At 42.3% G+C, this 19,832-nt stretch overlaps 1 protein-coding gene across 2 annotated transcripts in view; it reads left to right on the top strand.

Annotated features, from left to right (window-relative positions):
* SLIT3 (slit guidance ligand 3) overlaps nucleotides 1-19,832 on the top strand; it is a 480,366-nt gene that overhangs the window by 419,519 nt on the left and 41,015 nt on the right. For both annotated transcript variants that reach the window (XM_017825656.1, XM_017825657.1), the window contains 2 exons: nucleotides 5,175-5,272; nucleotides 11,082-11,221. In XM_017825656.1, the coding sequence (XP_017681145.1) occupies nucleotides 5,175-5,272; nucleotides 11,082-11,221 (238 nt within the window). The remainder of the gene's footprint in view (nucleotides 1-5,174; nucleotides 5,273-11,081; nucleotides 11,222-19,832) is intronic.

Here is a 19,832-nt window from a genome sequence, read left to right as displayed (position 1 = left end):
ACCCTTCACTCTGCTGTTGGACCTCTGCAGGTCTAATATCTGAGCAGGTCCCACTGGCACATGCAGATGTGTTTGCAACACTCAAGTGTGTTTATATCTGTGTACACCAGAATAGTTCAGATAAACTGATGAAATACTTGCCAAGCTCTGTGGAAGCAGAACAGAACTCTACATAGTGGTTTCAAATGTCCATTTATTCTCATTTCACAAGATTAGGAGGTTGAAATTTTAAAGCTGTACATTTGAATAACATTCCTGAATATGCTCATGGAACACGTTGTACTTCTCATTTACCCTTCTGTGAATTTTCCTTCCAGCCTATCACGAAGTGGAAGATTTATTAAACTTTTTCCTTTAATGTAATGATTTCTTATTAACTTCTGACCAGGACACCCATCAGACAAGTGTTTCAATGCTTGTGAGACTGAGAGTTGGATGTGGATGCATTACTCCCACTATTAGGAATGTAAAGGACAGAGTGTGCAGTGCAGGATCTTTGTAGCTGGTAATTTTGTCTGTTTACCCTGAAAGCTTTAGCTTTATTTAGACCCTGATAATTAAGTTGTTTATGAAAACTTCCTAGTTCTTAATTTAAAGTCTCTATCAACTATATTTGTCTTCATCTAGTATTTTTACCAAACACATGAACGCTCCCATCTGTTCTCCACATATACCATCTAAATAAAATTTATTATGAACACATTGTATGCTGTTAACAACTCGAATAAACTTTGGTATTTCTTTTGTATAGCTCATTTTTCCAGCGTGCTGGGAAACACTGTAGTCATTGAACAGGGCTGTAATTAGCTGGAAAGAGGTCTCCCTATTCACAAACCATTGAAGTTGGACAGACTTCTGGCCTGTCTGCAGGTGTCTTCCTCGCTGCCTGGATCACGTTTCTCCTGCAGTCAGCAGTGAATGTTTTATACACCAGGAGGTTTCAACCTTCTGCCTGTGGTGAGCTCTGTGCTGCCTCTTAACTGTGCCCACTGCTGTTAGAAACGGGTGAAGGATCATGTTAAGATGGACAGAGTTCAAATCTCTGCCATGTGAACGTGGATGAAGCTCTCAGTCTCCACAGACAATACTAATTAGTGAAAATTAATTTTAAAAATATCATTGCAGTAGTTGATACAGTTTCAAAGCAAATGAGTGCTTTTTTAACTGCATTATCCCTTATTCTTCCTGCTGGAGTCCTTATTAGTTTTTTGCTACTTGTTCTTGGGTGTTTTACTGATCATGGTGTAATGTTCCCAGTATTGGATACTTGTAAAGCCTGGAATTTGGCACAGCAGTGCTGAGGAACAGCTTGTAGATACACGAATGCCCAGTAAGGGTAATTTCAAACAAAGAACTGACACTATATAAGTCTGGTGGATAGTTCTGTTTTCATTCACTGAAATATGGAGCTGGAAAAAGTCTGGACCAGCTGAGGTACTTCAGCTTTAAAAAAACAGCTGGACTCTGAACATATATGTCTTCTAATAAGTTGCAGAGATTTCCTGTTTCAACACCTAAACTGTTTCTCTTCCACAGAAAATGAGAAAAAAAATATATAGAAGTGTTTTGGATCTGATACCTTCCTATCACACTAGACAAAAATTTATTGCATCCTAAAAAAGCTCTAGAAGTAAAATATTGCACACAGAGGGACCTTCATCCTCTTTCTGTGAATTGCTGAGACAGTCCTATCTTCTTGCCTGTCCTTGAAACAAAGTCTGCACCCCTTTTTCTGATTCAGACTTCATTAAGGGGCTCTTTAGTCTTGAAGCAAATAGACAATATTCTCCTTTGTAACAATAGTTATTTCCAAGTAATGTAATTCAAGGAGTATTTCCCAACTCACAGATAAATTAATTTTAGTGATGCTTGACAGCAATTCCATTTTTCCAGTAAGAACAGTCTTACTGTAAATTGAGACTAGAGAATTGCATTATTCATTTGAAAGATGTTTCTAGAATGTCTTCAGGCTCTTCTGGGTAGGGACAGTTTCATATAGAAATAAAATGGCCTTGCTTTGGTGTAGATTTATTAGTACCACTATTTTCTGCAGCTTCTCTCCTTTCAGAATTCTTTGTTTTCATGGCCTTCTGTGTTTGGGAAGTTGTACTTGTTTTGTGGGATCACAATGTGCTATTGACAAAGTCAACTCAGAGAAGATAATCCTTGGAGAAGGATTAAGTGTTGTTTGCCCATTTATTACAATGAGTAAACTGAGTCAGAGAGTCTCTAATTTTCCTAAAGCCACATAGCAACTTAGTGTTGCAATTAAGTCTGGCTCAGCAGCAGATACTGATGGGTTTTCCTGCTGCCTGAGGCCCAAGAAGCCGATAATTCAGCCATGTTCAGTACAGGAATGAGAGCTGAGTCTGTCATGCAAAATTTCATGTGCCAGTGTGAGAGACTTGCTCTCATTTTAACATTTATCTTTATTAAATTTTTACAAGAATATTCAAATTAATCTATGGAATTACGGTAGAACTGATGGGACTGTTTTACATGGTGTTCAACTGTGACAAAAACTTTCAGAAAAAAACAAATGCTTTGCTTCTTGCCATGCTTGGCTGCAAAGGGATTAATATTTTAGTGATACAGGGATGAAGAATTCATATGAAACAGAAGTAACTGATGTCTGAGACAGGGACATGGGAAAAATGTGATAACCAGCATCTTCCAGCTACACTACAATAAGGTGGTAAAGAGGTAGGATTCACAAGACAGATGGACAAAAGAGGGGCAGTGTTGGAGAAAGGTGGGAGCAGAGCAGTGCTGGTGCTGCATGGCTCTCATCCACACAGCGCTGCGGGGCCACATGGCGCCGAAATAAAACCTGCAGGAGCTTCCCTCGGCGCCTTCCCAGTTCTTCCCTGAGACATTTGGGGACTCAGGATTTCAAATGGAGAAGGACAGGCTGTTTGGCAAAGGCAGCATGGACGAAGCAGAAAGCCTTTGTGCCAGGGCTTGGGTGAGGTCCTCACGTGCTGCCTGCACCGCTGTGCTGGGCATGAACTCACAGCCCAGCAGGGGGGTGGCCAGGTCTTACTGTTGTTCTTTGGAAACGCTTCTCTTTTGATTCAGCCATGGAAAAAGGCTGTCCCTCTTTCCTTGTGTTGGCAGGAATTTTTAAAATGCAAAGCTGCTTCTCCTCGCTCTGGGGAATGCTGGAGACAGAGCCTCAGGAAATACAGCGCTGTTAACAAAGCTCCTCTGTGGTGTTGGATGAAAGTATAATATAACATGTAAAGTGTAATATGTATAGTGCTGAATCCGTGGGCTGAGGCCAACAGTGTGAGGTTCAATAAGGTGAAGTGCTGACTCCTGCACTTGGGTCACAACAACCCCCTGCAGCGCTACAGGCTGGGAAAAGAGTGGCTGGAAAGATGCCTGGGGGGGAAAAGGCCTGGGGGTGCTGGTCAGCAGTAGCTGAACATGAGCCAGGGAGTGCCCAGGTGGGCAAGAAGGCCAGTGGCACCTGGCCTGTATCAGGAGTAGTGTGGCCAGCAGGACCAGGGCAGTGATGACTGTCCCTCTTCCCTGGGCACTGCTGAGGCCCCGCAAATCCGAGGGTCAGTTCTGGACCCCTCACTACAGGGAGGGCACTGAGGTGCTGGGGCATGTCCTGAGAAGGGCAGCGTTGCTGGGGAGGGTCTGGAGAGTCAGGGATATGAGGAGCAGCTGAGGGAGCTGGGGGGGCTCAGCCTGGAGAAAAGGAGGCACAGGGGGGACCTTCTTGCTCCCTGAAACTCCCTGACAGGAGCGGGGGGTCGGGCTCTGCTCCCAGGGAACAAGGGACAGGACAAGGGGAAATGGCCTCAAGTTGTGCCAGGGGAGGTTCAGCTTTGGCATCAGGAAGAATTTCTTCACTGAAAGGGTGGTCAGGCACTGGAATGGGCTGCCTAGGGAGGTGGTGGAGTCCCCATCCCTGGAGGTGTCCAAGGAATGACTGGACGTGGCACTCAGTGCTCTGGGCTGGCTGGCAAGGCAGTGATCAGTCAAAGGTTGGGCTCAGTAATCTCAGAGGTCTTTTCCAGCCTAAATGATTCTATAGTGTTCAGTACTACTAATACACAAATATTGCAGCTCTACACATTGATGTCACAGGCTGGGATCTGCCTACTTTGTTTAGCAACTTAGAAATCATTGGTACTCCTCTTAAGTACAAGGTAAAGAATGGTTTTAAACCAAGACAAAAAAACCCAGCAGTCTGGGTTGAACTAATATATTTCCCAAGATATTTTTCTCACCTTGACTGCAGTCATCTACCAGCTTTCCAGCAGATGAGCTGGCAGAGGGCTGCTGCTAACAGGATCTTTGGTGGGAAGGGTAGAGCCATCTCTTAACTTCTTGTGATTGCAGAGATCTAAGTATTGAGACTTTCAGGTGGCTTTACTCCACCCTACTCTGTGAATAACTGAAAAGCAAGACCAAAATTTTCGATGTATTTGCCCATTTTGCAAAGAGCATGTTCTAATCAGCAGAATACAATGATCAGAGACATATGTCTGTGCCTTGAAGAGCCAATAAAAGTAACAGAGGAGGTTGCTCAAGCTGGTGAGGCTCAGCTGGAGCTGATGTATGTTTTAAGGCAACCTTTAAGAGGGGAACTGATTCAATGATGATATCTCAAACAGGATTCGGTGTGTTCTGTGCAGAAATTCAAACTCAGCTCCCATGACATAAAGGAACTTTCCCCTGTGGGTTCTGACAACTCTCAATAATGAGCACAGTGTGTTGTTGCAGTGTTTAACTGAGCACTTGGTAAATGCAGCTGATGAGTGCTGGCTCCACATGGGCTTGTGCTGTGTGTGGCCTCTTGCTTACCTTTGGTTGTGATTCTTTCTTTTCATTGTAACTAACATTGAAGTGTGTTAGAGTAATGGTGAAACCAGCTGTTTCCTTAAAACAACCTAATGAAAGAGTTCATTGAAATCTTGAAACCGAAACGATGCCAAGATACCCACCAGTCCCCTTGGTCAGAACACTTGCCCTGCCCAAATTCTCCCTGAAGTGGTGAATGTATCTGATCATCAATAAAGAACATTAGGTGATGTGATGGGTCTGAAGACCACAGACCTCCTGTAAGTGGTGCCACGAGCAGAGTGAGGGAGCAAGAGACATTGATTCAGATGGCATGACTCCTACTAACCTTGTTTCTTTTGAATTTTCCCAAATAGGGTCGAGACTGCAGTGTGCCCATTAATTCTTGCATTCAAAACCCATGTCAGAATGGAGGGACCTGCCACCTCACCGAGGCAAATAAAGATGGATTCAGGTAGTAGCACAAATTTCATTTAAAATGAGATGATAAAATTAAATGTGTTTCTACTTTGCATTACTGAGCTATAATGGCTACTTCGTAGAAACTGCTGCATGTGACACTTATATTTGTATTACAGAATAATTAATCTGGTTTCATTGGTGTGACATATCATTTCCTGTGAAACCTCCTTATTTCTTCATAATGGAATATACACTTAAGAGCTGTTTTGAGCAGTCTCCCTGATCTGCATTGTCTTATCTGTATCCTAGTTTTCCTTGGGGCATTTCAATCCCACATCTAGCTGTTTTTGTATTTGTAAAGTGAGCATCTGTTGCTTGACAACCTGATGCAAAATGTTTTCAAAACTGAAGAACCTTGTAGACAAACAGGCTTTAAGGAAACAATTAAAAAGCATGGGGAGATTGCCACATCTTGAGTGTTGTGCCTGCAGGAGAACAACCTCTGCAGCTGAATATTGCAGATTTTAGTTTGCCTGGTTAAGACAGTTGTAACATAGGTGGGGATACTCCAAGAGAAGTGCAGAAATTTTCATGAGGTAGCTGGGAGATCTGTGCTGCTACAGGCACTATTTCACAACTGAAAACATACAAGCTTGAGTCTTTGGTCGCTGGTTGTCATGAAAGTTGATAGAGAATTTCTTTTTAAAGAAGAGCTGCTGAAATTTTCATAGATTTGGTCCTCAGCATTTATGGTGTTTCTTGCAAAACAAGAAGCAGAAAATGGAAGAAATGCCCCAAAGCTCCTCTGTCTCTGTGTGTGGTTGTGCTGCTTGACAGACTCCAGAGATTTTGGTGAAACCACTGCTCTGATCTGATGTACCTCCTCTTGATTCAATTTTAGCAGGTCCAGCAATTTTTGGAGTAAAAGTTCAGGTTTAGTTTCTGCTTGAGAGAAATAAAGGTCTGGTGGTCTTCAGTTCCAATTCCTTTTCTAGTCACCCTCATGTAATAATGTTTAGATAGCTTCTATCAGCTTTTGCCAAAGCAAAATTGTACCATATTAGAATATATGGGTTTTGTCACTCAGTACTCATTTTTCAAAAATACAGCTGATACTAAAAATGCAATAGTAAAACATTTTAAAATATCCATAATACGAGAATGAAAGGCTCCAGTTTATATTTTGGATTGGGTTTTTCTTCAGCATTTTTATTTTGTCCCATGGTAGAAAATAAAAAGGTTTGAATGACCTGAAATAAAAGCCACTTTTGAATTTTTCTCGTGAAGAATTATACAATTTCAGAGGCTTTGCCTCAGTTCCAAATGAGCATTGTTTTTGAGATCCTTTATAAAACTGCAGGGGTGGTTTTGTTGCTTAACAGCGTTCAAGGCTTTTTAGGGAAGGTTTCTGCTTTTATAGTTATTTATATAGTTTCAGTTGGTCTAATAAAAGACACATAAAACCATATCTCATCAAAATCTTGCTGCCTAAAATTGAATGTTCAGCATAGCTCTATTTTCTCCTTGTTTTTAATTCAATCAGTCTATAGCCACTGTGGGTCTGGAGCACTGTGGAGCTTTGGCTGTGGGGAAATGTGGTGCGGGGATGGAACAGTCGGGTGACAGGGAAGAAAAAGAAACATTTTGAGATTGGATTTGGTTGGTTGGGTTGGGGTTTTTTGGTGGGAAATCTCTCCAGTGGATGGCAGCAGTCAGAGTTACATGCACATAAATTGTGTTCATCAAGATGGGAAAGCATTGCCTTAGATTATAGGCTGTGAGGAAGCGGATGTCAAAAACATTTTCATGAGAGGCCTCCTTGGATTTTTTTTGTTGTGTGGCCTGTAAAAGAAATTATATCTTCTGTATATTCTCTTCCCTAGGGAAATGTATTCATACACAAGCCCTGCTGCCAAACTTGTCAAATCTTTACTCTTGTAAAAAGGAAACTTAAGCCAAAGCTTTCTCCCTATGAAATGCCAAGCAGTTTAACTCTCAAGTTCCTGTAGCCTTAGACAAAAAAGCCACCATTTTAAATAATGCTGAGGTGGTGATGTTCCCCCAAAGACAGGAAACTCTTAGTTTTGGCTGAGATTCCAGCCCGACTCGCCCCGCTGTGCCTGGTCCCCACAAGGGCTCAGAGCAGCAGGGGATTGAGGCGCTCAGGTTTGCTGGAACAGCAGATCCTGGAGGGACAGCAAAGGGCAAAGGTTCAGCTGGAGTTATTCCATCTTCTTTTACCCTTGTACTTGTTCAATCCTGAGTAATTTCAAATTCTCTTTCTTCGAGTAGGCGCGAACTCCGCGCTAAGGGACACATAAGTGGCACCGTGTGGCTCCGAGGACTGGAGACATCAAGCTCTTCCTCCCTTTGAATTGTTCTAATCTAATCTATGTCTTCCCTGACAAAAAAGTTGCCAAAAAAGAGTCGCTTACTGAGACTGATAAAAAAGATGGTCAGTCAGACATGTCCCGGTGGTTTAGCATTCCTGGGAGAGAGGCTTTGGCAGCAGGCAGAGCTGTCAGCTCTGCTTCACTTTTAGCCACAGGCAGCAGCTGATCTCCGATAACCTGTGGTGCTGGGAAACAACTGCTCTGGGTTATTTTAACTTTTCTCCACATAAAACCTCCCTCCGTTTCCCAGATCAGGTTTTTTTTTTTTTTTTTTAGCTTTTTCCACAAACTTAAAGTTCCCTCATAAATGTAAAATCCTGGAACTGATTAACTGCCTAGTGTTAATTCTGCCTAGTTCAAGGAAAAACATTGCACTTCCAGACTCGCAGGCTACTCCTTTGGGATACAGACATAAAAAGCTTCTTTACCAAGAAATTGTAATAGTCCTGAAAGAATTTACTATCTCTGTTTAAAAGCTGATTTTTTTTTGAAACTTGATACACTGTATGTATATATATTAATATAAACAGATGTTAAATGATTTCATTAGAGTTTATTTAAAAAAATCAAATATAGCAAACTTACAAAAAACTTACAGAATACTTCAGCTGCAAAAGTTTACCCCAAAAATGTTGTCATTGTCATTAAGTTTTGTCATTAAGTTCCCTTGCACCTTCATGAGGATAGTGGGATTTTATTTTGGGGTTTTTAGAGGGAGGGGAAAACACACCGGTCCCTAAACAGGAGGAACGGGGAATCTGAACCTTTATGTGATCACAGCATCTTAGAAAACAGTTCTTTCCTCATGGCTCCATTATTTCCAAGGTCCACATGAAATGCTGTCTCACAGGGATTCACTGTTGAGTCACTACAAAGTTTTCATCATTGTCCCTGGAATTCATTTTCTCTCTCGGTCAGCTGGAACCCAAGTTTGATGACCTTCCAGTCACTCAGCAGACTTCATTTTTCTTCTAAGCTTTTTCTGGGAGAATACATACAAGCAGTCCCAAACTGCAACTCTTTCAACATGTGGTTCAGTCCGAGTCCCAAGTGGTGTGTTTTATCTTTTAATTTCAGGCCTCGTATCTGGCACATTTGAATGCAAATCAAAATAAAAAATCACACGTAAGCAATAATGTAAAGACTCCCTATAATACACAAGGACCAGTAGCCAAATGCCATCAATTATTCTGACATTTCCCTGAGTATGGAATGTGTCCTAATATTGAGCAATTGTATATTAACAATCCCATATGAATTGTTACTAATGGTAACTCCACTGAGTTGAACCATTACTGTGATAGTATTTAATAATGTCATTTTTAATTGCATACATCCAGGCTGTCCCAATCCTTTTGTGGAAGGAGAATGGTGTTATATTCATACAAAAATCACCAGCACAAAGCCACTCTTGTTGCTTTTCTTTAAATGGAGAGAAAAATTTCTGCTCCCAAACGGAGACCTTGTCTTCCAATCTGCAGCCTGGAGCATATTTTTATGGTTGAGTTATAAACCCCTGAAAATGGGGTTTTGTAATCAAAAAGGGAGACATGATGAATGTCTCACTGTATTTAATTAGATGTTTTTAACCCCCTCCCTGACATTTGCCACAAAAGATGGTATGCCAGCTCTTCTTTCTTATCTGCCTCCTGTGATCCTCTGGACCATTGCAGGGTCAGCAAGAGGACATGTTTTATTAGCAATAATGAGCTTGAGACGGGAAAAGAAAATATTCCTTATTGATTTATTGTGTCCTAAATTGCATTTATTTGAGCAGTTTGGTTTTGGTTATTCATGGTGAAGGTTTTCTAACTCTCACGACCTGTGGATGGTCCCTGCAGAGCTGAATGAAGGTGCCTGTGCCTGGTATCCCTGCTCTCTACCTGTCTGGGAGACCTTACTGTTGTGGTGGCTCAAGACACATTCCCTTCCCCCTTTTTTTCCCTCTTTGTTGTTCCCTTCTGAGGTGGCACATATGAAGAATCTAACCTAGTCCTCAGGGTCCAGCCTAGGACTGCTGAGGGTGGATGGAAAACTCTGTGCCATCCCTCCCATGGGGGTCCCTGTGCTCTGCTCTGTCGGTGGCAGGCAGGAGGAAGGGAAGGCAATGTCACACTCAGAGCAGCCAGCCCAAAAGCCACACAGCTTTCTTCACAGATTCTGAAGATCTATTTCTCCAGGGCATTCCCCATCCCAACCCCGTGACACCTCCATAAAGCAGGTTAACCACCTCATGTCCACTTCGTCCATCTGAGCTGAAAAAGGTCCCCTGCAGTTGTGCCTGCATTAGCAATTCTCCTGGTTTCTAAAAACAGTAAATGGCCATTAGTGTGACTGCCGTGGTGCTTTCTGGTTTTCATCCTCATCCATCAACAGTGCTTTACATTTGTTCAGTTCCTTTTCTGCCATCAGAGCTTGCATGGGAGAGGAAATGAACAGTTGAGTGAATGTGTAGTTTGGACTGGGACTCAAAACAACCCTTTCTGTGACTAGTGAGTGAACAGCAACGCTGGCACTTCAAAACTGACACTTCAAATACCATTGCTGGCTTCTTATAAGCCACTGAAATGACCAGAGCACTTAAAACATGTATTTAGACTCTCTTTTTGGAAACTCTGGCCTCAACCTCTTCATCACTTACAGACAGTTTAAAATATAAAGCTTCTGTTTGTAACCATAACTTCTAGATCTAGAGAGGAAAGGAAATGGAGATTGAAAAAAATGTCAAGTCATTCTTCAACCATTTAGTTTGTTACACTCCTTCTAGGGATCATACATCAATTATTCTTCACTGGTGTCCACATCCTCACAGAACCATTACCAGCTCTGCCATGGTCTGTGTTTTAGTTGAATTATCTGGGCATCATCAGCCCTTCTGCAAACAGATGTTGGAGGAGCTGCAGAAGTACTGAAACCTGACTGCACTTGTAAAAGCAATCATTCCCAAGCATTTCTTGTTTGGACAAGTGACAGAGTGGTAATGAGAAGAAAATGCTCCTGTCTGTAAACTCAATTCAAGTTGGTCTTTGAAGAGAGTGAACTACCTAAAAGCTGCCAAGCTGCCCTGAGATTGTGCAGTCCTCAGTAGGAAAGTGTCCACATTCCCAAAAAACCATTAACAGAGAAGCCAAGGATTTGAATATTGTGATGAGTGTTTACTCCCCTGCCCTGGAGTTGCTTACTTCAGTTCAGAGCAAGAGTTATCAGTGAAGAAGGCAAAGGGAGCACGGAAGAGCCTGGCTCCTGCTGATGCTTTTTATGTCTCATGTAAATGATTTCACGACCCCATGAACCATCAGACTGCATCCTTCACCAAACACATAGGGTTAAAGTGCCCTGAACCTCACAGCAGCAGCGAATTTGGCTCCAACAACTCACTTCTATATGTTTTCATTTCAGTTTTATGCCTCAAATCTCCTCCTTCAGATCCATGCTAACATTTATTATTTTTTTTTTCTTTCTCCAAAGCTGCTCTTGTCTCCTTGGGTATGAGGGGGAGAGGTGTGAAATAAACCCAGATGACTGTGAGGATAATGACTGTGAGAATAACTCTACGTGTGTGGATGGGATCAACAACTATGTTTGTCTCTGCCCTCCTAATTACACAGGTAAGAAAGGGCCACAACAAAAGAGCAAGAATCCATGAGAAGTGCCTGATGGGAAGGGTCCAAATGCATGTTTATTTTGTGTATGAGCCTATAATTAACCGAAAATCTAGTCCCATTTTAAGGCAACCTGGATTTCTTCCTGGAGAAATGTTAGTTCTATTAATATTGCAATAAGTGTGCTCACAAATATGGCTGCTTTTCTGTGTCAAAATACTGATGCCTCATTTGTAAAATACATTAAAAAATAGTGTTTAAGGTGTTAGATAAATCTGTACCTCAGCATACAAACTCTCTAAATGTATTTCAGAAATATTCCCAGTTCTGAGCTGAGTCTGATATGCACCTGTTCTGGAAAATCTTGGCTTTTAGGGCATGGCTTTCCCCTGAGGTCTCAGAGGTCTGCATTTATTTAAAAAAAAAAAGAGCCTGACAATGTGCTGCTTAAATTCATTATGTCCATTCCACCAGTGGAGAAGCAAAGGCTGTGTGAGAAGCTGTGGGCTCAGGTGTGGACTTCAGTGTGCACCCCTGGCAGGTGACAGAGTCCTCTGCCGAGCCCATGGCCACAGAGGTGGGTGACTGAGTTAGAAATGGGTTTAGTTTTTCCAGCGTCCATCCTGCATTTCAGATAAGTTCCTTCCTAAACCCTTCTGTGAGAGCAGAAACCCTCTTAACTGGGATCTAAAAATGCTTTTTCTCAAGTCGTTCTGGAACGGACTAATTCACATGGTGTTAGCCCAGCCTTCCTGGCTCAGCGTGGAGGGGTGAGGAAACACCTGCAATAGTTCCTACTTCCAGCCTTTGAAATGGGTTTATTACCTTCAGAGCATGGAGAAGGAATGAAGGGCTTCTTGTACACTGGAATATATTACATGTCAGGGGATTTAATGAGGATCAAGCTTGAGTGGCTGAGTAAAGCAGGAGGAAAGCTTCTAGAATTTCCCAACTCTTAAAATACTTTTTGTGGCTGATACAAAGGAGGCCCATGTAAATCTTCAGCTGAGAAAAGCCTTATGACTTGAATGCACGTTTATTGGAGCTCTAAAATGATATTTCTGCCAAAAACTAAAAAACTGAAGCTTAGCATAGAGTTTTGCTTGTAGTATGTTGAGCCCACTGTGCTTATTTGTGCACTATTTTTGTCAGCTACTCTTGGGTGGTTTCAAAGAGGACTCAATACAAAGAGGCAGAGTCTTTACATTTACAAGGGGAAATATATTTGCCCAGCCAAGAAAATACATCTATAGTAAGGAACTGAATTCAGTATACATGCAAATGTGCTTTCCTTTCTGCAGGATTATTGAAGAATTTTATTTTTTTTTTCAGATAAAAAAAGGTAGGAAAGAAGTAGATTGGGATGTTTTCTCAGATGACCATCTGGATAAGGGCCAGAGAACTCGTGTGATACTTCAGAATTGGTTTTGAAATATTTTTGATCATCGTCCAGTGGGTTTTTTTTGGGTTGTTTTTTTTTTTTTTTTTCCACCTGAATTTTTTCTGTGCTGTGGCTATGCTTATTAGCAGGAGTTTGTGACATACCAGGCCCATCTTGCCATGTGGGATCACACACAACTGTTTATGCCACACAATAAGCATTTGCACACATAAGCACCTGCTAACAGTGCAGGCAGTAAGTTTGACTAAGATTGAAACAAAATGAATTTTTGAAGAAAAGACAGAAATACTCCTGGAAAATATAATGTGATTCATAAGTGAGAAAGGTTGCAAAAAGAGGGGTGTTGCTTAAAACAGAATCCGAAGGGTTCCAATAGTTCGTGTTGCTTAAAATAGGAAGAGTTTAGTGAACTGTGATACAAGAATTGCTTTCACCTGCTTTCCCTCCATTTTGGAGGGGGATATTTCATCCAACCTGATCAGTCAGCTGGAAGGACTGACTGCAGTGCAGCTGCCTGGGCTGAAACACCCCTCGGAGCCACACCTGGCCTTGGAGCACAAAGGGAGGGAGCAGCATGAAATGGCTGGAAGAACTGAAGCCATCAGGCAAACACGAGTACAAACGAGCCAAGCAAACCTGAGCTGTGGGTTTGAGGGTCCTCTAAGAGTTGAATCCAAACATGAGAGATTGGAAGTCGTGGAGTTGCTCAGTTGACTGAGCAGCAGCTGAGGAAATGCCATGGAAGCACAGAAGCAAGTCATGGAGACAAACTTGGGAAGGGTTTGTGTGCCTGACCTGGAAAGAGAGGGATCTGTTGACCAAAGAGTTTGACTGAAGTCTCCTGTGACATCCAGGGCATCTCTGTGTATGTTCTCTTTAGATAAAACTTTTTATACTGAAGGAATATCATTATTTAAAAAAAAAAAAAGAGTAGGTGCAGATGACTTCAGTACTGCACAGGAATGCTAGGAATAGAAAAGCTCTGTATGGATTTGATCTCTGTTCGAATGAACAAAGAATGGATGGCAGAGAGTACTGTCCAGGGAAGCAGCTTTCCTGTGAAGTAGTCTGGGGACAATGAGCTCTTGATGTGGGACTTTGCCTAAAAGGGCACAGACATTCTTAGGCAGGGTGTATCCTGTAGGACAGAAAATATAGGTAATATCCCTTTGTCTTGTGCCCAAGTATTATACTGAGTTCTGTTGTTAACAAGGAATAGAGAGACAGAGCAAGCTTTTCTTTTCTCACCAACACTTGTATGGAGAACAGAAATTTGTTTAAAAGGGTCACTGACTGGGCTTTGTGGCTGAACAAATCCAGACCATACATTTTTATCAATTTTTATCAATGTAATTATGCAAGAGTTGTTGGTTCTAGGTACAGATGGGATTTTTCAGCAGGTGCTGAAGTTAAACCCCACGTTAGTTCAAGTGTTTTACACTGGAGCATTTCTGTCCTGATCCTCTGGGGATGTTTGCAGTAACATGCAGGCTGTTGGTTAGAGGTGCCCAGCTCAGTTCGTGCAGATTCCTGCTTTGTTCAGCTGGAGAGGCAGACAGGCTCTGGTAGCACTGCCAGGCAGGTACCCTGAACCCCTCATCACTCCTGTGGGCTTGGATGCCACAATTCTGGTAAACCTCCAGTGATATTTCAGTAAACGCTGCATGTGTGGAACAAATGTATGTTGTAATAGGACAAATAGTCTGACTGCAGGGAGGAGGAAGATCCAAGAGCGTGTGTGTATGTGTGTTGTGCTGTAAGAAATAGTTGGGGTCCCCCTTGGTTTAGTTGAGTAATGGTTAAATCACGACAGTAAATCTTATGTTCCTAAATGAAATGCAAATTAAAAATGTGCGTGTTGAAAATTTTGACTGTTGACAGAGTCGCAGTATCCAGGCTTTGGTTTTTTCCATACCTTCGTATTTTCCTGCTCCATGTTCTGTCTGTCTAGTTTTACTCATTATAGCCTTTTTAGGAAACAGTATCCCAAATTATGATGCATGAATTTTGCTTTCATTGGTTGGAATAATGAAGGCCAAAAATCTTTCTTCAATTAATAACATTTTGCAGTGTTTTCCTTTAAAATTCTCTGACAGTCTTTCTCCCCGCTTGAAGTAGATGAAAAAATGCCCAATTTGTTAAGTGACTGCTGAGGAGAGAATTTCCCACACTCCAGCCCCATTTCACTTTCATTTAAAAAAAAAGAAAAAACCCACACCAAAAAGCAACCCACACTCACACAATAACCTCCTTCCTAGTTCTTTTCCATCTACTAGCTCCAAAACAATGTGGAAATACAAATGGATTCTATGAAGTAGTAATTCAAGTTAAAGAAGACAAAGCTGAGAGGAGGGGAGGCAGAGCTGAATACCATGAAAACATTCCAACCTCTACCTGCACCACCAGGTTTCCTCACCATTCTCACAGTCAATATTTTCAGTGTTTGTTGCCTGTATTTCAATAACCAAACCAACACTCATGCTGTGTAGTAGAGTCCTGATGGCTTTTATTGTCAGCTGATGTCTAATTTTTCTTCTGCCCAGCTGGTTATTTTAATCCTGAAGCTGAATTACAAACATGTATTTCCTCCAGGATAATCGTGCACCCCAAATCCAGGCAGCTCTGAGCAGTGTAGGCTGGTTTATAACTCAGTTGTACCCTTGTGGATTAGAGCTCCTCCTTACAGCTTTGTAGGTTTTCCTCTCCTTGAAAAAGAGACATATATAGGAACATCAAAAGAGAAAGCTATGAATTAGATAAGCCACCCCAGTTCTTTTCCTTTTTGTATTTTTCTAATTTCTGCCTTATACAAACGTTCTGCTCTCTCCCTGGCTTTAGAGTTTAGAAATGTAGGGTGCAATTCACAGAGCTTTTCCCTTCCACTTCTTTTTCTTATTCACTGCTGTCCTAGACCTCCTGGAGAGCCATCACGTTTTTGCTCATAGTCCTAGATTCAAATACAGCATCCCTTACCTCCAAAGCGATTCTCTCCTCATTTTCCTCTGGGTATCCAAGTGAAGAGGGGTCCAAACATATATAAAGGAACAAATGGGCTGCACCAAACATGTACTGTGTGCTTCAAATGGTTTTATGCTTTACCTGCTAGTTTATTTGGGACTTTTCCTTTCTTCCTGTCTGATTTTAGCCACAAGCAGAAATATGTAGCACTTCCACACAAAAAAAAATCCCCCCAGGAAATATAATCCTACTTTCTAAGGATCCTAAAAAGCCTCAACAAATACCCACCCCTCTTTGTTCTGAAACCTAAAAAATAATGATTAGTGGCTTCTACTGCTTAAAATAGGTCTTTTCTAAAATACACAGAAAGAGGAGGGGAGCAAGTGTTTTAAAATAGTTTGTTTCCCTGGGAAAAAGCTGCAAGCAGTTTGTATCACAGAAAAAAAAATATATATCTGAAAATAAATAATCAAAAAAAAAAAGCTAAAAACTATTTCTGGTTTGATGTCTTTGGAAGAGAAGGCTAAGATCTGTTTTACCTTAGGGGACCTTGTGGTGGCCTGTGGTAGATGGTATCTGAGATTTTTGCAGCTATGCTGTTTTTAGACAGAGCAGAACTCCCTGTTAGTGATTATGGGCCCTTTTCCTGGTTTATCCCACTGTGGTGACGCTGCCTGGCCAGAGCCAAGCACCCAGACCAGCCAAACAACCCTAGGGAAAGCAGCTGTGGGGTGGCTGCCCCTGTGCTGGAGCTCTCCCATCATGACCATTGTGAGATGATGTGACACCACCCCCAAGACAGGCACCAGTGACAGCTGGACAGGGCTGAGGTGGATCATGGCACTGCAGCTGCTTTTTCCACTCTGTGAGTTTTTAACTGCATGTTTGATAGAGAAACAGGAAGGTTTGAGGTAGTGTGGTTCAGCCACAAGGATATGGACTGCCTAATAAACACTGAAGGCTTAAACAAGTACTTAACTATCAGCTTCTTTTAAATTTTGGAACCTTAGCTAAAACTTCCCCGAGACAAAGAGTGAAAATTGTGGTCAGAGTTTGGTCTGTTTTCTTCCTTTTATTTGAAGGAGTGCTGCCTTACATGGAAGTGTCTCAGTTTTAGTTACTTGGCAAATATGAAGTGTGTTTGCTTTCTGTGCAGAACATAAAAAGGCACCCACATTCCCCAGTTGTGCAACTAGGAATGAGAAGTGCTGGAAGAGTTGGAAGGTTTTGGCTTTGTTCAAGAGCCTAAGCCCATTTCCAGCCCTGTTTTTTTAGAAGAGAACCACATGTCACTGCTATCAGATTGGAGTCTCCTATCTCATCTACTGGGACTAAAGGAGGAAATAGCACAGTAACTGGCAGAGCTGCAGCCTGTCTTCAGCCTCAGTATGGGTGTCCTGTTATGTTGGAGTGCTCCAGCTCCAGGATTTCCTCTGGTCAAATTCCCATCTGTAAAATGTAAAGTGTCATGTTTGTGGAATAAGATATACCAGAGAATTTCTCTTTGTTCATCAGGAAACAGTGTATCTATAAGAAAATGGAATGTCAGCTACTGCTGTCCTAAAGGATGGGTGGGATGAAATCATCCTCAAATGGGATGTACAATTCATTAAATCCAGTCTGTGAAGAAGCACAGTGCGAAAGAAGCAAATCTTTCTGCATACAAAGTGCTCTTCAGAGACCTCCCTTGGTTCAAGGACCATGTTGGGTTCACGTGGCAAGGTTTTGGTGGCAGAGGAGGAAGGAGGCTGCAGGGATGGCTTCTGTGAGAAGAGATCAGGAGCTGCTCCCCTCTCAGACCTGCCACTGCCCAAAGCTGAGCCCATCAACAGTGCTGATGAAAAAATGTGAGAGAAGCAAGCATGCAAACACCAGGGCCAGTGACAAAGAGGAGGGAAGGCTCCCATGAAGACCACAGTGAGGCAGGCTGTGCCCCTGCAGCCCAGGGAGAACCTATAGAATCAGAGGATCAGCTGGGTTGGAAGGGATCTCTGAGACCATCAAGTCCAACCCTTGATCCAACCCTGCTGTGGTTCCCAGCCCATGGCACTAAGTGCCACATCCAGTCTCATCATAAAAACCTGCAGGGACAGGGAATCCACCACCTCCCTGGGCAGCCCATTCCAGTGGCTGATTACCCTCTCTGTAAAGAATTTCTTCCTAATATCCAACCTAAACCTCCCCTGGCACAGCTTAAGACCGAGCCCTCTTGTCTTGCTGATGGTTGCCTGGGAGAAGAGACCAACCCCCACCTGGCTCCCCCCTCCTGTCAGGGAGTTGCAGAGAGTGAGGAGGTCTCCCCTGAGCCTCCTCTTTTCCAGGCTGAACAGTCCCAGCTCCCTCAGCCTCTCCTCATAGGACTTGTGCTCCAGCCTTGTTGCTCTTCTCTGGACCTGCTCAATATCCTTCCTGAAGCAGGCTCCTGGCAGGAGCTGCAGCCCATGGAGAGGAGGAGCCCAGGCAGGAGCAGGTTTTCTGGCAGGAACTGTGTCCCTTCAGTCTGCTCCTGAAAAACTGTATCCCACAGAAGGGACTCACAGTGGAGCAATTCTTGAAGAACTGCAGCCTGAGGGAAGGACCCACGTTGGAGAAGGTCATGAAGGACTGAAGGTTGGAGAAGGTCATGAAGGACTCTGTCCCATGGGATTTAGCCCATGCTGGAGCAGGGGAACAGCATGAGGAGGAAGAAGTGGCAGAGACAAAGTGTTTTGAACAGACCACAACCCCCATTTCCCCATCCCCATGTTCAGACTATATGAATTTACAGTGTGTGCAGTGTCCTCTCTGCCAGCTCTGGAAGGACGTCTCAGCTAACGTGTGACATCTCAGGTGTGACTGCACTAGACTGTGTGAATAACTGAATCAATCCCTAACAGATCCCAGTCAAATTGGAAGGCATCCATATAAAGAAATACAGCTCGAAAATTTAGGTAGTCCAGCAAAATCAGGATCTGTTCCAGGCACAGTGGTTCTGAGGGATAATGCACCTTGTAGGAGCACTGGAAATTGTCTGGTTCAGTCTCAGACTGTGTTGTGTGGCATTTGGGATGTTGACTATGGTTTTTCATGCTTTGGCAGTGTGTAGAACTAGAACACATTCCTTCTTCAGGATTCTGAAATAGTGAAAGGATCATTATTTCCATATCCAGATCTTGTTTTATCCATTATCCTTTCGTTAAACCTCAAGATTTGGGATAATTGCTCCTTGATTCTGAAAAACAAGGCACTGTGGGAATCTCAATGTGGAATCTAACTTCAGGTTCCTACTTAACAGGTTGAAACCTGGTAAGTGAAAACTCTGGAGATTTTAAGAATTAACACAGGATAAAAAGCACAAAGTAAATCTTAGTTCTTTGCCTACTAAGTACTGTGGGCAGTGTTCATCAAGCAAGAGCAAACTTCAGTAATCCTGCAGAAAGAATTCTGCTACAGTGCATTCCAGGTAATTTCCTTGATGTTTTGATATCTAACATGGCAGCATTTGCTACTGAAGGATTTTCACAGAGTTTCTCATCTCTTCATTGCAAGCTGAAACAGCTTGGACGTAAAAAAAATTCATCTTTTTTTTATTTTCTAAGATGAGCCTCAAATCAATTTCATCAAACATCAACAACATTCCTTACTGAATTACACTGTTGGAGGAACATCCTATGTCTGTTCCACCCAACCATTTTTGGGTTCAGTGTTCTGAAATTTCCAGTTGGCGCTGACTTCTTTTTAAATGACCGAAAAGAGAACAGGGGAAAACAAAATAAGGAAGGCATTTCTTCCGGTACAAATTATTAGATATAAAGTGAGCAATCTCTTAGGAGAAAAAACAGCACATGAATTTTTATTAGCAGTAAAGACAAGAGTTCCATTCTGACTTACCTGGCAAAGTTCAGAACATTGCAACACACTATTTAAGTGCTCACCCTGTCCAGCCTGGAAGTATTTTCTCTGTGGACACAGGCCAGGCTTTCCCCATCCTTTCCTCACTGCAACCACGTTCCTTTTCTCAAGTAATATTGTGAAATTCTTGACAGCATTTTTACTGTTCGTCTTCCAGGCCCTGCTAAAACTTCTTTAGCGTTAAGGACAGGAATATTCTCTGTGTTGCTTCATCAGTTATTTCTTGAATGCTCTGAATGACAGAACAAAGTATCACCCAAGTGACTTATGGAACAAAAGGAAAATCATTGAACTCATTGGTTGCAAATTGGTGCTCTAAATTGTCTTTTCAGAACTGCAGTTCTACTTACAGATAAATAAGTAAAA

The sequence above is a fragment of the Lepidothrix coronata genome, unplaced genomic scaffold (assembly GCF_001604755.1).
Source record: "Lepidothrix coronata isolate B3197 unplaced genomic scaffold, Lepidothrix_coronata-1.0 Scaffold121, whole genome shotgun sequence".
Classification (NCBI taxonomy): domain Eukaryota; kingdom Metazoa; phylum Chordata; class Aves; order Passeriformes; family Pipridae; genus Lepidothrix; species Lepidothrix coronata.
Note: the sequence above shows the minus strand (reverse complement) of the source record. Positions and strands in the feature narration are given on the sequence as shown.